Source organism: Siphateles boraxobius, unplaced genomic scaffold, assembly GCF_051911475.1.
Source record: "Siphateles boraxobius isolate OS27281-9 unplaced genomic scaffold, OSU_SipBor_1 31, whole genome shotgun sequence".
Classification (NCBI taxonomy): Eukaryota; Metazoa; Chordata; class Actinopteri; order Cypriniformes; family Leuciscidae; genus Siphateles; species Siphateles boraxobius.
In genome coordinates, this window is record NW_027508931.1 from 616887 (window position 1) to 634230 (window position 17344).

Below are 17344 nucleotides of genomic sequence, written 5' to 3' on the forward strand. Positions count from 1 at the left end.
CTGCTGTCTGTGTGTGTGTGTGTGTGTGTGTGTGTGTGTGTGTGTGTGTGTGTGTGTGTGTGTGTGTGTGTGTGTGTGTGTGTGTGTGTGTGTGTGTGTGTGTGTGTGTGTGTGTGTGTGTGTGTGTGTGTGTGTGTGTGTGCGTCCAACCTCTTCTCTCTCACTCTTATCACATAATGAAAAGCTGCCAGGGATGGAGGAACTGGGCACAAGGACAAGTAATCATAATAGAGAACGTTAAGAAAACACATCAAAATCTCTCCTCATAAAACTCATGAAAGGAAAACCTCAAGACAAGCATTGCAAATAGAAACTAATGTTTCTGAGAATGATCATGGAAGGACATGATAATAGAGGTCTAGTTTCCTTTTTTCTAGTTCTCTTTTCAGGCCCGGTTCTACAGGGGGGCTAGAGAATGCAAGCAAGAACACCCTCAGTTGATAATGTATTAATATATTGGTGAAACAGATTCGGCAAATGCTCCAGTGCCAAAGAGAACGTCAAATGTACAATGTGTTTTTGCAGCGGTGAGTAATGTAGCCAATCACAAACATAGTTGTTGATCTCTTGAACGCAATGGCCAATCAGTGGTATTTAAGTTAGTCAGAATCCACTCACCGCTCAAAACTCCAGAGTTTTTATTCAGTGCTGAGTTATGCAGGCTCGCGAAACCCCTCATTAACAAACAAAGTTTAGACACAATGCAAGTAAGAGATTTATTTTTACTATTATTTATATTTATTGCTTATAATGGAACTTTGTGAGATCGTGTTGAACTGACAAAGTGACAGCATTTTAGTGAATGTAAAGGGAGTTGTCTTGGCTCGCTTTTGTGGCTATCAACTGCTCTAGCAAAGATGGAGGACTGCAATGACAGAATATTGCAGTGACACTGCAATATATTTGGCCTCAATGCAGCACCAAATCCTGAAGAACGTAAGCACTGCGCTCCTCACTGGAATCTTCTCTGGCTTTGACTACTGATCCACACCATCTCTTCCCCCTCACTGCAGTATTCAGGGTATTTAGTAAGTTTATGGGTCACTGCCACCAGTATCGATCCTTTAGCCGTTGGGTTTGCAGCACAGACTCTACCAACATTCAACTGACTGTCAACTACTCATATGACATGAGAGGTAGTAAGGTATGTTGTAAAATACCTGGGACTACTACTTCTACTTTCTGACAGACTCTGTGAAAAGAGAATATGGTAAACGAACTGGTAGCTTTAAAAACCTTGGCTCAGTATAGACAAAAGCATGATCCTAAAATTATTGAATCAAAGCTGAGCTAAAGCTTAAAACGTGTACAAAATGTGAAGAATCAGAAATCTTCTAAGAATTCACATCTCGTAGAGGTATTAAACTTTTATTCAGTTTCATGGGCAGGATGGTTTTTCATTTACTTTTCCACCTGTGTCATATTGATTCAAATTCCCGGCTGATAGAACATCTCGGTTAACCTTTGAGTTCTACAATACAAGCCAATGGCAAAACAATGCCAAGGGTCTGCGGAATTTGCATAGCGCAACTCCGCCCCACCTAGTGGTTATAAAAGGAGCTGCGCGTGCAATTTCGCATTATGTTACCTGCTGAGGAGCCGAGTCTGAACGCATGGCTGTTACAGCGGCACAGCGGTTGTGGTAGGTGGACGTTACGTCTCCATTCCCTCCTTCAGGGAACGAGGGTTACATACATAACCGAGACATTCCCTTTAAGTCATTCACTACGAGTTACGTCAGTGACTGACGAAATGGGGGTCCCTATTTAATCACGCCACAGCAGCTGTCTTCCAGTGCCCTGCGCAAGTCTGAGCTCCCTGCCGTGAGACTAGCACTGATGAAGGGCTAGGGTTCACGCAGGAATGCCGAGGTACACTGGGAAGCATATATCCCTGTGGAAATATTCAACACAATTCCAGCCCATATGGAGATCTTACAGAATACACATATGACCCGCGAACGAAAAGCATATGGAACACACTGAGGTATCCAGTCCGCAGGGTGGAAGTTTCAACCCCAGGGGTGGCAAGGTGGACTTGCCAATGGAAAAGACACATGCTCAAAGAGACTTACCACGGAAATACACATATGGGGGTTGCCCAACGGGGGAACCATGCACACGGAGGCACCTAGCCTGACATGAAGGCAGCCTCAGCCTCATGCACTCAGGTGTCGACATCAACAGTGCTGAAGGAGCCCAGGGCTACAAATCAAGTCACCTTTATTTATATAGCGCTTTTTACAATACAGATTGTTTCAAAGCAGCTTTACAGAGATAACAGGAAAATAATGTTGTAATAATATTGTTAAATATAAAATTATATGTCCCCAACTAAGCAAGACAAAAGCCAATGGCGACAAAGGCGAAGAAAGGCGACAGAAAGCTCACCTGAGTAAATAACGCACATATCCAGTCCGTGGAGTGGAATGGCGAAGCAAGCGATGACACCGAGCAGGTCCTACTTACTGGCTACTGGACGCGAGTACACGGGAGGGCACTGGCTCCACTCGGAGATTGTAGAATCCCGCAAATGTTTTAGGTGTCACCCAGCCTGCAGCTCTACAGATGTCTGTTAGCGAGGCGCCATGCGCTAGAGCCCAGGAGGAAGCCACACTCCTGGTGGAGTGTGCCTTCACCCCTAGGGGGCATGGCAGGCCTTGAACCTGGTAAGCCAAGACAATAGCGTCCACTATCCGTTGAGACAACCTCTGTTTGGAGAGAGCCTTTCCCTTCTGCTACCCTCCATAAGAGACAAAGAGCTGGTCTGAGGTCCTGAAACACTGCATTCTGCCTACGTTAGCGCGAAGGGCGTGTACTGGACAGAGCAGTGCCAACACTGCCAAGGCTGGGTCTGCCTCCTCCAGGGGCAGCGCTTGCAGGTTCACCATCTGATCCCTTAAAGGAGTGGTGAGAACCTTGGGCACATATCCAGCCTGAGGTCTCAAGATCACGTGAGAGTTAGCCGGCCCGAATTCCAGGCTCGCTTCGTCAACCGAAATTCCTGCAGGTCCCCTACCCTCTTGATGGGAGGCCAAAGCAACCACTCCACAAGGTTGTGGTGTGCAGAGATTGCAGCCACATAAACCTTAAGGGTGGAAGGAGACAATCTTCGTTCCAACCCTTTTAGGAGGAAGGAGAGCACAGACCCGATCAAGCATTTTCTGGGATCTTCTTGGTGAGAAGAACACCAGGTGATGAAGAGGTTCCACTTCAGAGCGCAGGTGTGTCTCGTGGATAAGGCTCTAGCTGAAGTGATGGTCGCCACCACCTGAGGTGGTAGGGTAGCGAAACCTTCCCACACCTGCAGGTTCCACAGATCGTGACGCGGGTGCCAGAGCATGCCCCGTCTCTGAGAAAGGAGGTCCTTCCTCAGAGGGATTGGCCAGGGAGGGACTGTCACGAGGAGCACCAGTTTGGATAACGAAGTCTGGCTGGGCCAGTGAGCCGCAACCAAAAGGACCTGCTCCTCATCCTCCCTGATCTTGCACAAAATCTGTGCGAGAAGGCTGACGGGGGGAAACGCATATTTGCAGAGGCCCCGCAATCAGCTGTGTGCTTGTGCGTCCGTGCCGAGGGTCCCCTCGGTCAGGGAGTAAAACAAGCGGCAGTGGGAAGTGTCTGGGGAGGCCTCTAGGGGCTCAGAGATAGGGGTTTATATAAATATAAACAAATAAAACATTTCAAAATATAAATATTTTTATTTTAAATGATTTATTTAATGAGTTAAATTTAAATTAATTATTAAGATAATTGTCATCAACTCAAAAAACCTCTGCAGTTCTCTAACAAATCCCACTTTGGGAAACCCTGGACAATATAGTATATCTAATTAATTTTCAAGAATTTTCCAGGCCTGTAAATTATACATTTTAATGTCTATGATTTTCCAGAACTGATACCTTACTATATCAAGGTACTTATTGCAATGGAAACTTTCCACACAATGAGAATGTTACTGTCACTGCCTGAACACATTCAGTTTATATATAATCAAGATGTAAGAGATGATGCAGTCATTAACATAACAGCATAGCACCTCATTAGCATGCTATAGTTTTAAATATCTAACTAACCATGTCACAGTGACCAGAACCAGTAACACTGAGTCATTTCTCTATCTTTATGGCATTAGGTAGAGCAGATTTGACAGGTGGCTAACAGCGAGCAAGTCTGCAGCTGAACCTCTCCTCACTTCAACCTTCCATCTTTACACTTCATTTCCCCTGCCACTGCGGCAGCTGTGGCATATGGCTCAGTGCCCTAAGAGTGGCCTTCAACACTCTCTCAAGGGACCGTCACTATCCACAGCTTCAACCTGTAGTTACCACTTGAAAAAAAGTGCTTACTCACTCTGTACTGCCCACAGTCACTGGCATTAAAAACTGCATTATTTATGACTGTCTTCCACACTCTCCTCCCTCAAACACCCCTCTGTCTATATTTCTTTAGGTAGTCTTTCTGTATGTTTTCCAGGTTATCTCTCATCACATGTCCTTGTGTATAAATGTGTTAAATGTGCTGCTGCCTGTCTTGGCCAGGATGATCTTGGAAAAGAGATTTTTAATCTCAATGAGTTATGAATAAAATAAAAAATAAAATAAACATGGTCAACATTAAATGCTGTCCCTATTTTACTTACAAAATATGTATTATAGAGTGAAACAATAGTGGAGAAAGTTATGTATTATATGTTTTTATAATATGACCCAATGAATCGTTCATAATTGGACATGGAATACGTTTTTAAGTTATTATGAATAGTTTATGGGGTAAAATCATATTTCCACAAAACCAATTTTTTCGATAAATAAATAAATTAAATTAAATTAAAATTCTTCAAGTTTTCTGTTTGTAATGAAAGTAAATGTCTGAAAATGTGTTACATATATGTGAATACAAGACAATATTTTCCTACCTTTCCCATGGGTTTGGGAGAGTCCCAGCTCCTCTCTATTGATGGTGGAATCTGGTAAATGTCCTGTGTCTGGTTCATAGAGGGTGGCACCTGGTACACATCCTGCCCAGGACATGGCCCTCCTGCAGTGGGTGGCACCTGGTAGATGTCCTGGTCTGGAACATTAATGGAGTGGGGCACCTGGTAGACATCCTGCGGGGTGGGAGGGTACTGTGCCTGGCTTTGCTTTTGTGCCAGGGCGGGGGCTTTAGGTTGGGGCTGTGGAGGTTGGGGGCCGGTGGGCACCTGGTAGAGGTTGGAGGAGGCGGGCAGGCCGTGGCTGGGGGGGAGCATGTAGACTCCGTCTGGGTTGGTCGAGTTGGCGGAGCTGGAGGAGGTGAACGCGGGGTGCATGGCTGTGTACTGGGATGAGGGGGGAAGCTTGTTGTAGGCACTCTGAGGCAGGTTCAGAAGGCTCTGGGTTGGGCTGGGTTGGCTCGACAACTGCTGTAACTGCTGCTGTTGCTGTTTATCATACATGCCCACAAGAATCTTCAACCGGTTGCCAGGAACAATGCCCTGACGGCCGTGCAGCGAACAGAGCCACCAGCCGTCCAGGCCTTGTGTGTCCCGCTCCAGGACGGTCATGATGTCGCCCTTCCGAAAGGACAACTCGTCCGGAGACTCCGCCACATTGTCGTACAGGGCCTTTGCCAACACATTCTGCAAGAGAGGAGAGAGAAAGGGTTTATATTCACAAATGATCACGCATTACACCTGGATCCATTCTTGGCAATGTGATCAAAAGTGGACAGCACTAAATTCATGCTGATTCATTTTAACATTCTGCTTTAACATGCAGTAAAAAACACTAACATAAATGATGTTTGTAGTCACCACTTATGATCAGATCACCCAAGATCTTACCAGGTGTAAACAAGGCTCGTGACTTTAGAGTAATGCTACATTGCTTTTTACATTTTGTCTCTTTGCTTCAAACCCCTTCCCGGCACATTTACACAACATGGACTCCATCTGTCCTCTCTTTTACAAAGCCACCCACAAGTGCGGCTGGTCTTTGACAGTTAAACAAATATTTGCAGTTCGGCCCACTGAACCAGTAACCCCCCCCCCTTCTCTGGCAAAAACCCACTTAAGCCTGGCACTGTGCCAATAGACATGTGTATCACCCATCTTAATAAAGCCACAGTCAACCAATAGCACTCTATTACTGTCCTCTCAACAAATTCACAGTGCTTGATTGGCTGATTGTGATCAGTCATTGTTACTGCAGAAACCCTCTAGAACTGTTCAATGAAAAAAAGAAAGAGGGGAGTTTAGCTTCAATCAAGACACTCCACTATTCTGCTGTAACTCTCCCCTCTCTTATTGAGTGATTCAGCAGAGGGGCATTGTGCAGTAGAACAGGAAAGAATGGCTAATTTCCAACACAGTGCGCTCCATGTCCCCCACATACCCCCATCTTCAGCTCTCCAACCGTGAGTTCACTGTGTTTTGCGAGAGTTTTGAGCTCAAGCTAACAGGTGATTGATGCAGTGCAGCAGATAGCCAGCAGGTGCTTGATTACTAACAGACCTCCCCTGTCAGGACACATGCTGCCTTCGAGTCATGTAGGAATGATCGTATTTACGAGATGAGCTCCGCATGAACGCCATCACAAAGTTGTGATTATCAGTGGGAAACTCACTTCGGACTGGAGACATCAATTCATGGATCATGGAGGAAGCAATTTAGTATGTGTTGCGGAGTTGTCATTGTGTAGTTATGTTGACCTTGCAGGTACTGGTATATTGATGCAATATCAATCAAGCTTGTTCGAAAATTCAACTCAATTAGCTGGTATACGAGGTGGTTTGTACAGCATAATTGTCTGTGGCGGCATGAAAAAGATCAAATTCCCAAGCGAAGTATCATTTCTGGTCTAGTGCACAATGTGTGGTCTTCATCTTGTACTAGTGTTTAAAAGTTTTCGTTCTTTGTCATGGAAGTTTTAAAGAGAGAAAGAAATAAGAAAATGCTGAATGTTTTTTTCGGGAAAAATCACTTCACATCATAATTCTGACTTTCAGACTCATGAGTAGGAACTTATTAGGAGGTAAGCATCTTTCTTTCCTTCTCTCCATTACTTACTGGACAATTCACACAGCCTGATTCTCAATTTGCATACTTATGTTGCAGATTAAAGGACATAAACTACTGTTCAATAGTTTGGGGTTAGTAATTAATTAATTACTCAGTAATTAATACTTTGATTCAGCAAAACCCTAAAAAACCTTACCACCTCAAACTTTTATGGTCTTCCCTGTTAATGTGTATTTTTGAGAATGTAGTCAGAGAGTATGCCATCGGTACAACAGAAAACCTGATTCATACATTTTGAAAACTCTGCGGAAATAGTACATTATCTGAGCACTTTGTTTTTAACATAATATCTAGGATAGTAGGTGATGTGAAACGGGATGCAGCCAAAATCTTCCTTTCGGATCCCTGTGGTATAACGCTAATTATGCACCTCTGTACACACACAGAAACTCCTCACTGCCCACAATATCTAGAAATGTGCGATACAAATTGCGCTAAGTGCAAAATGTTTGGTCTCGTTTGCGCCGTTCTGTGCCAAAACAACGCAGACAGCAAAGAAACGACGATATCAGTGAGCACAATTCATTCCACGAGAATCCCTCCCTGTGTGTTTTAAAGGTCTGTATGGAGAGTGGCAGTGCCCTGATGAATGGTGTCCCTGTGCTCGGGGCTGGAGGAGAGAAAGGAGAGGCTCACGGAGGGCATATCTGACAGATGAATGCCCTGCCTGTGCTGCCCGGGTGAGATACAGTCCCTGTAGTGTCTCCCTTAAAGCCGGAGGACACCGAGGCTGGACACAATAGCGCCCGAGAGGCTTTACTGCCTGCGAGCAGCTGGTTGAGATGTCACCATGTAGTGCTAGCACACGCATAGACACACAGAGCACTGATGCACACATAGACGAAGGAATGCGTGAACGTACATGCACAAATGCATGCATGCATACCTCCACAGCCTCCTCTATTCATTCATACACACAATGCCAAAATAATGAGAAGCACTCAGACCAGCTGAGAGAGCTCTTTAACTCCATGGACTTTTTTTCCCCATTCAGGCAGTTTAAGCCATTCTCTGGGAGCCTTTGCAAAGGAATGAGACATTCTGACCAGGGCTGAGCAGTATGAGAATGTTTTCTCTTCTAATACAATAGCAAAAATATATTACAGTATGTTAATAAAATCTATTATAATATATGGATGACTTATGCTGCACTATGCATATTTTTTCACTCAAATACAATCAAATACACTCTAAAACAAGTATGACAATCCCCATAATACCCAGCTAACTAAAGCCTAAAATGACCAAGCGTCCTGTTTTAACAGGAAATATATGTAAATTCAGCAAAGAACAATGCAGGGTGTCGATAGGCACAACGCAAAGCAGAGTTTAGTTGTTTGCAGGTTGACAAGCAATGTCACAATTTACCACATTAATAATAAAACCATTTAGTCACAAATATATCAATTAGGTATGAATAATCTTGTCATTTGCCTTGCATCCATAAAGTCCAAAGAAAATAAGGTAATTCATTCATTTGTGAAGTATGTCAACTAAACTATCCATATGCCCCATAGATAAAAAATAAAATAAAATGAATATGCACTAACAAAAATGCTGAAGCTTGATGCAGTTCCTGCTTCACAAATGGGATAGAGTTACATCCTTCCTGATTGGGCTGACAATAAAGAATAAATTAATTACGTGATTGACGTTGTTTTTGCAGCAATTGGATAAAATAAAATTAATTTTCTTGACGTAATGTCTCTGTCTTTCTTCTCCCGTCTTATCTCACTTGCCTGCTCTGCCTTTAAAAAGCAGAAGCAAATTGCAGTAGAAAAGGAGTGCTGTATGCTTTCTGGGCTATTCGCCTCTCTTTTTTCACAAGAATATTTTCCTGCCAAGCAAAAAGACTCTAGAGGACTGATGACATCATGAGCTGTTGAACTTTGCCTCCATTATAGAAATTATGCCAAGCTTCTCTGTCTGTCTCTTTCTGTTCCTCTCCCATTTCTCCAAAATTCCCTGTTTCTCTCTCGCTCTCTATTGATGACGGAATCTGGTAAATGTCCTGTGTCTGGTTCAGAGAGGGTGGCAACTGGAACACGTCCTGCCCAGGACACGGGCCTCCTGCAGTGGGTGGCACCTAGAAGATGTCCTTGCCTGGAACATTAATGGAGGGGGGCAATTAGATCATGACATTGGTCGTTTAGAGAGTGATTCACAGGGGTTTATATGTAAGGGCAAGTCGATGACTCTGTGACAGTGAATGTTTTCTCATTTGTTGAAAATGCACACAGGAGAACACAAGCACATGAGCATTAAAGCAACAGCAGGAGTATAAATGAAGGAAAATAACAGGGATGTGGATATTTGACTATTGATCAATGGATCTATTAGCGTCTTCACAGCCCAGGATAAATCACACCTTCCATCTCCATCAATTATAAAGTAAAACGTTAAAGCACTGTGCATTAAACAACAACAGAAAATTAGTTGGTTCCTCAAGGGTGTTTTCTGGTGTACATCGTCATTTATCAAGCCGTAATTGGAACCCACTTTGAAAATACTTGGAGCCATTCATCTCTAAATGCAGTTAAGCTAAAGTCAAACTAAACTTTTGAAGAAAAAAAGTGCACAAACTTCATGAGTCTTTCTGACTGATTCATTCAAAGAACCTGCTCATAAGAGTCAATGATTACTGAATTGAACTCTCTATGTTGTCCAATGTTGTCTTTGTATTAGCAATTAGCACTTTAGTAACTTAAACTAGTGATGGCTTCTTAAATATCTACAAATACCCAGAGTATAGTATGTAAATATATATAATTAGATATAATTTAGTTTTATCATTTAATTTAATCAGAACATTTAAAATAAATCTACTGTTAAGACTAGAAACACTCTAATTTATATAACCAAGTCAAGAACATAGTGATGAACAGTGTTACAAATTACTTTTTGAAAGTAATGCGTTACAATACTTCCTAAAAAAGGTAACTAATTTTAAGTTACTTTTTATGGAAAATAATGTGTTACGCTACTTTTGTGTTACTTTTTCTCACCTGGGCTGTGCTTTTTTGTTTGTTTGTTTTTTAATAACAAACATTTTTTGGCAAATGTAAAGGCCCTTTCATACCAAAAGTGAAATGAATAAGCCTGAATAAAGAAATGCAAATTCACGCCTGTACAGTAGAGGGCGCAGCTCAAACTATCTGTTAGCTGTACTGCCATTCTGGATCACAAAAGAATAGGATGCAGAAAAAGAAAGTTCAGTCAATGAATGGGAAAACAAAGTACTGTAACTCGCGTTACTTATTTGAAGAAGTAAATCTGATATTTAGTTGTACATTTAAAAGTAATGCGTAACTTTATTAGTTACTTGAAAAAAGTAATCTGATTATGTAACTCACGTCACTTGCAATCCATTACCCCCAACACATTAATCATTTAATCATTTACAAACATACCAATTCACTAGAACAATTAGACTTCTCAGTGGTTCCTAAGAAAGAGACATTTTAGGAGAGAGCAGTTTGTTCAACTATAAATCTGTGTGTACATTGTAAATATAAATACAATGTATTTATAATACAAAAAATACACTTCAGTGCAGCTTTTTTGAAAAAGTTGTCTTTTACTGGATAAGCTTCGTTTTGACAATAGCTGAGTTACTGTCACGCTACTGTAAGCTAGTTACCGGCTAACATTTAAGTATTGTTTCAGGAAAAGAGGCTTATGTAAGACGAGTGGATGACGAGAGATTCGCTTCATTTCTCACTGGCAATCATAACTATGGAAATGTCCAGGTCAAACACTTTCCCTGTGGCTAGAGCAGAAAGAGACTGATGCTAAACTTTATTATCTCTGGAGAAAGACCGAGAGAATGGATGAAAGAGATGTAGGAAGAGAATGGAGAATAAAAGGGAACTCATCATCCAAAGGACGAAACGTTCATCCATTTGCATTTAAAAGGGTCATTACTGCGAGAGCGTTTTTCAGGCCACATGTTAAAGTGATTGTTCACTCTTTAAAAGTGAATTTTTGAAGAATATCCTAGTCACTCTTTTCAATATAATGAAAGTATATGAGAACTGGGGGAGTCAAATTACTAAAAAGCACCATAAAAGTATCCTACAAATGGTCCACGTGACTTTTTTTATGGTGCTTTTGCAATACTTAAACTGACATGAAGGTGAGTAAATGATAATAGAAATTACATTTTTGGGAGAACTATTCCTTTAATAATGAGGATAAAAATGACTGAGAAAGAAATATTTTGAATGAAAGAGAATTCCACATGATGGAGGGGAGAGGAATGAGGGATGTGGATCTGTGAGAGAGGGAAGGAAGGAAGGAAGGGGCTGAGCGCTTCATTCAGACAGAGCCACTGAACAGGAGGTAATGTGGCAGCTGCTGGAGCGCGCTCTGTACAGACAGGTCAATGAGTGTGTGTGTTTGTATTGTTGTGTGTGTTGAGGAGGTCTTTTGTCTAGTGCCTCTGCATGACCCCATGGGACAAACACTAGTAAAGTTAAAAAGGTGGGGGCAGGTGTGTTTTTTGTTTGTTATTGTGAGTGTATGTGTGAGGTCATTAGCTTTAAGGTGCTCATGAACATGAGCTGTTGTTAACTAGGAAATATACAATATATCCATAACGGTTGTCACAGTGTTGTTATTGTTAACTAAAACTAGTAAAAAATAATTTTTGGTCATTGAAATAAAGTTAAAATAAATTAAAATATACATATTAGATGAAAAACTTAAAAAAAATAGGCTGTTTTGCAACTAACTGCTACTGGAATGAATAAGCTGAATCTGAAGTACTATTCTTTTAAGTAAGTTATTTAGAATTATATTAAAAATACAGGTATATATTTAAAAAATGACAAAAGTACAAAATTAGTAAAACTTAAACTAAAATTAACATGAAACCTAAACATGAAAATAAAAGCTAATTCAAAATATACTACAAAAGTATTTACATAATACTAGAATAACGCTGGATTGTCAGCTGTTTTACATTTTTTTAAATGTAAATAACATAGCAATAGGCTATTGGATCCTTTATTGTGCATGTCCACACTCACATAAAGTTAATCTTTAATGTTAATGTAATTTAATATTTTAATATAATAACACTGTTAAATGTAATCTTTACCAAATCTCAAAATTAATATATATATATTTTTATACTGAACATCATAATGTTGTGATGCTTAATTTGAAAAATGAATTAATCATTGAAAAATGATTAATTTTAGTTAATATTTTTTATTTATTTATTTATTTATTACAAAGTAGTATAAAAATGTTATATCAGACATTATAAGTTATCGGCCACAATATGACAATAATCAAATATATAAAAAATACATAAATATCACATTAAAACAAAAATGAACAGCCAGAATTTTAATATCAGTGCAGGCAGCCCGATCATAAACGAAAGATAAGCTGTGCACCAGAGCGTTTAATGTTCAACTGAAACACTAAAAATCTTCCCTCATTTTACTGATCGACATTCATGTACAGTCTGACGTATTGAACAGGTTGTACTTCTGTCCCTCATGGCATGGTTTTCGTTTGCACCAAATTGAAGATAGAGTCTCATCTGTCTCAGGTCTATTCTCATCACACATCCACCGTCTGAGCTCTGGGAGAAAACGTTCCCTACCTCATCAAAAGTTTTCATTGGTTTAAAAACAGATGGGCGCTGCAGACAAAACAAGGCCGTCTATGTCACTTCGTTCGCATAAGACACCTGAGCCTGACCAAACAAGAACAAAAGCTAGACATTTTATCTGAACTGAGTAGCCAGAACATATACACAACTCAGTAAATTTTCCCATCTATATAGCGTCTCAGTCTTGGGTGTTATTTTGCGGTCTGGTTGTTATTTTGAGGGGCTTACTGGTAGCATAAGTAGCAGGTTGGATGAAGTAATTATAAGGCGGGTGAAGTTTAGAATGGTAAGCTGTTGTAGACGCATTTTCAGACATATACACAAGGAGCAGACGCTGTATCAGACAGTAGCGATAGTCATCAGAGCTGAGATTCAGAGATGTGACTCAGACAGCCAGACGCGTGTTTGGACGTTTGCCGCTATCAGCTGTGTCAGTCATGTATGACACACAGACACACACATGGAAAGAAAGTCACAAAGAAATAGACCAACTAGTAATTTTGCCATTATCTATTAACCCTTATGCTGTTACAAAAATGTATGATTTTGGTATTAAAAATCTCAATATCTGTCCACAGAAACTGTTGAGTAAATGACCCCAGAATTTTCATTTTGAGATGAACTATCCCTTTAAGATTATATCATGTGTCTGTTTCTCTTAAACAGATTTTTCTGATGTATATGAACTGGATGAATGTCTCTTCTAAAAGATTAAATCATGCTGGAAGTATATAATGTAAGTGGGGCACAATCCTGCTCTATTTGCAGGAAGGGATATCTCAACAGAAGAGAAAACAATAACAGAAGGTTGATGGCAGAGACAAACAGTGGGCCAGTGGCCTGCTCTATTTTCACTATATAGGTGAATTTACAACAGACAAGACCAGACTTGAGGATTAACAACAGGCCTGCAGAGGAAAAGAGCAAAGGCTGGGAGGCACATAATTAATCTTTAGTTTGAGTGTATGTACAACCTAAGCGGGAAAAAAAGGACAATAACAGATGATATAGTCGCAGTTCACTACATAAAATTGGAGAAATGTGGATTTATATGTCCAAGCATTTTTGGAATACTCTATTATATAAAGTGTGTGCTTTCAATTGTGTTGTTGATGTTTTGTTACATCTCTTATGCTGATCAATGCTACATTTATTTGATTAAAAATACAGTAAGAAAAAAAAATATTGTGAAATATGATTACAATTTAAAATATACAATTTTAATATATTTTAAAATGCCATTTATTCCCGTAATGGCAAATTTTCAGCATCATTAATCCAGTCTTCAGTGTCAGTGTCCAGTCTTTAGTGGTTTGATAAAAATTCTGATTGCTCGGTTAGTGCGGTTCATTTGAATAAGTGTGAACGCTGCCATCCAAACCAAACCCTGGTGCACACTAAACAAGTGGACTAAGACCGCTGAAAAGATGGGTCTCGGTCCGCTTCCAAACAAACTCTAGTGCTGTTCGAATGATATATGAACGCAACACTGACCAAAGACATGTAAACCAACCAAAAACCAGACATGATATCACAAGATGCAAGCCTAAAAAGGACAGAAAGCTCAAGCATACATGTTTTTTTTTCGTCGTAGTCGCGATGTTGCCCATCACAGTTTGGTATAGGCATCAGAACCGCATCTTGTCACAGATCTTTGTTTGAGTGAGAAGTAGTGATTCCTGCCACTATTTTGACTCCACGAGTTCTCAGCAGGTCAAAATACCATGTATGCTATACCATTAAATATACGTAATAAAAGCCGTCCAATCAGGTTGTGAACATATCCATATTTTATTTTTGGTCCAGACCAAGCGAACCGAACCGAAGCGTGAACACACCCTTAGATAGCTCTGTCAATGTGTTTGTAACACTCTCAATGCAAGACTAGACCCATCCTTTCCTGAAACATTCCACAGCTTCAACTTAACACAGATATTAGCCCACATTCCATACCTTCTGCCCACCTCACAACACACAGTCACACTTCCATATTTTTTACCTTTTTCATTTCATGTCCTCAGTAGTTAACACTGAGACACACATGCAGACACCACTGTCGAATGGTGCATCTCCCACTACAGACATACTCTGTGATTCACAGCCAGGCAAAAATCACACCATCGTATCTAAATCCTAAGAAAAACACAGCTCATCCCAGAAACACAACTACATGCCTATATGAACTTAACATTCACCATCCATTTCACTCATGTTGACTGGAAAAAAAACAAAGACACCTCCTCTGCCCCTCCTTTTCTGGCAGGGTGAGGTTGCAACACCCTCTTTAAAAAAAACAGCTTCTTGTAGCTACAGGCTACGACTGAGTGTTGGTTTACTACCAATGTTTTTCCACGGCAACACAATGCCGATGTGCTGATCTTTAAGCCGTGATTTACAGAGCTGGGACGGTCAAAAAGAGATAAACGTGAGTGTAACAAGGACAAAGGGAATTCTCATAAGGACTACAGCATGTGCTATAAACACTTTCTTCACCCTGAGCGAAAGGACCTTCATCACTGCACAAACATGCCCAGAATCAGTGCCTACGCCAAACAATAAATCCAAAAATGACAGGCTTCAATAGAACACGATTATTCCTTTCCAGCACAGAACGTCACTGCGACCTCAAACAGACATTTCATAAGTTCAATAACAGTGACAAGGCCATAAACTCTTGGAGGCCTGAGATACAAAGACAGGAAGAGGAGCTCTGACATGGAATGTGTATGACTACACACAGTGCGAAGCTATTGGTAAAATGATTATCATCTCACAATTGTATTGGAAACTCTTGTCTCTTTGTTGTCTCTTTGAAGAGTTCTCAGTCTTTGAAATAAGCTATTGTAGGTAATGTCTCATGCTCAGGGGAGAAACACAGAATCATATTCACTTTAAACTCTAGCAGCTAAACAACATCTGCTGCCCATGTTCAAAGAGATGACGTCAGGGGTAAAGCAAGAAGAATCACAAATAAGTTATCTTAAATGTCTCAACTGCTTCTCTAAGACAGAAATTAGTTTAAAACCTGCTGGAGAAAAAAAAAACATATTAAACCAGTCTGAGCTAGTTTGCTGGTCTTAGATTGTCCCGGGGACTGGTCAGGATGGTCTGTTGCCTGATTTTAGGAACTTTCTCAGCTAAACACCAGCTTGGCCAGACTGGAAGACCAGCTTAAACCAGCTAATACTAGCTTAAACCATCTAAGAAAAACAAAGCAACTGGTTTAAGTGGATCATTTTCAGAAGGAAGATCACATTATTGAAGTTCTAAAAGAACCCAGAAAAGATCAAAACTGTGCTCAGATTTATAAGAAGTCAGATATTTCAACATACTCTAATACAGGGGTTCTCAACCCTGGTCCTCGAGGGCCACTTTCCACATTCCAAACTCACCTGCCTTTAGCTTTCTAGTAATCCTAAAGAGCTTAATTAGCTGGTTCAGGTGTGTTTGATTAGGGTTGGAGCTAAACTCTGCAGGACAGTGGCCCTCCAGGACCAGGGTTAAGAATGCCTGCTGTAATATATACTGAATATTTCTCATCAAACTCTTCCTTGACCAAATTATTAAGCTTTGTTATGCAAATTGTATAGCTTTATACTGTATGATAGCAGCTGTCTCAGTTATTTCAAAAGACATTTAGGAGAAACATCGATGTTCCTTTGAAGAGATTATATGACTGTTTTAGGCATAAAATTCATCATATTTGATCTAAAATGCTGACATTCTTTTTTTAAGATGGTTTATTCTGTGTCAAACAAACTGGCCCAGATAGTTAATGAAGTGCAACTGGAAACCATAAACTAACCTAAGAGCAACTCTTATGCTAATATTCGGTTGGTAACACAGGATATAACATGAATATAGCCAAATGTCATGCCTCAAAATTTAGGAATCAAAGCACTTCTTCGTTCTGGTATTGATTAAAGGTCAAACCAGGAAACCTGTTTTGTTCTGATCCCACCTTAGTTAAATGTCTGTAAATGTTTTCCTGTAGTGCTTGAATTACTTTGGACCACAATACTTCTAAATCACATGCGTGATGCTACCAAAGGGGTTGAATTTGGTCAGATCAGTGTTACTTCTACACAGATGCTGACATTCATGTGTGTATGATTATGTGGATAATGAGGATGAGGAGGAGCAGGTCCTGTCCGTCAGACCCTCAGGAGAGGGTGTGGGGTTCAGGCCAGTGGTGGGGAATTCCTCCCGCTCAAACCCAAGAGCCGGAGGGTGAGTCAGGGTTGAGTCAGCGAGGCAATACAGGGGGAGATGGACTCAGGTTACTCAGCTGTCTTCTGAAGAAGGGGTCTTTCTTTTATTTAAAGATCATGACAACATGACTCAACATTCTTAACTTAGCAACTGATTCAGCCTGGTTACCTCAATTCAAGAGTGATCTCAATAAGCCAACAGCCCACTCACAAGAGCACGTAACTCCCCACCTTCATCACGGACCACCTCAGGAGAAACCAATAAATACTGACTCTTCAACCGATTAAAATAATAAAATTCATGCTCCTCAGACTTCTTAAAAACCCAGTTATCATCTGTTTTCACTTCACATTCTGATATTTATTGCACTAATAATTGACCATAACCATTTCAAGGTCAATTTCTATAGTCATTGGAAAATCCCAGCCTGTGCAGGGGGTGAATCCC

At 40.6% G+C, this 17344-nt stretch overlaps 1 protein-coding gene across 6 annotated transcripts in view; it reads right to left on the minus strand.

Moving 5' to 3' along the window:
* The window catches only part of bcar1 (BCAR1 scaffold protein, Cas family member), a 106626-nt gene that overhangs the window by 34821 nt on the left and 54461 nt on the right, over nucleotides 1-17344 (minus strand). For all 6 annotated transcript variants that reach the window (XM_077248805.1, XM_077248807.1, XM_077248804.1 and 3 more), the window contains one exon: nucleotides 4918-5619. In XM_077248805.1, the coding sequence (XP_077104920.1) occupies nucleotides 4918-5619 (702 nt within the window). The remainder of the gene's footprint in view (nucleotides 1-4917; nucleotides 5620-17344) is intronic.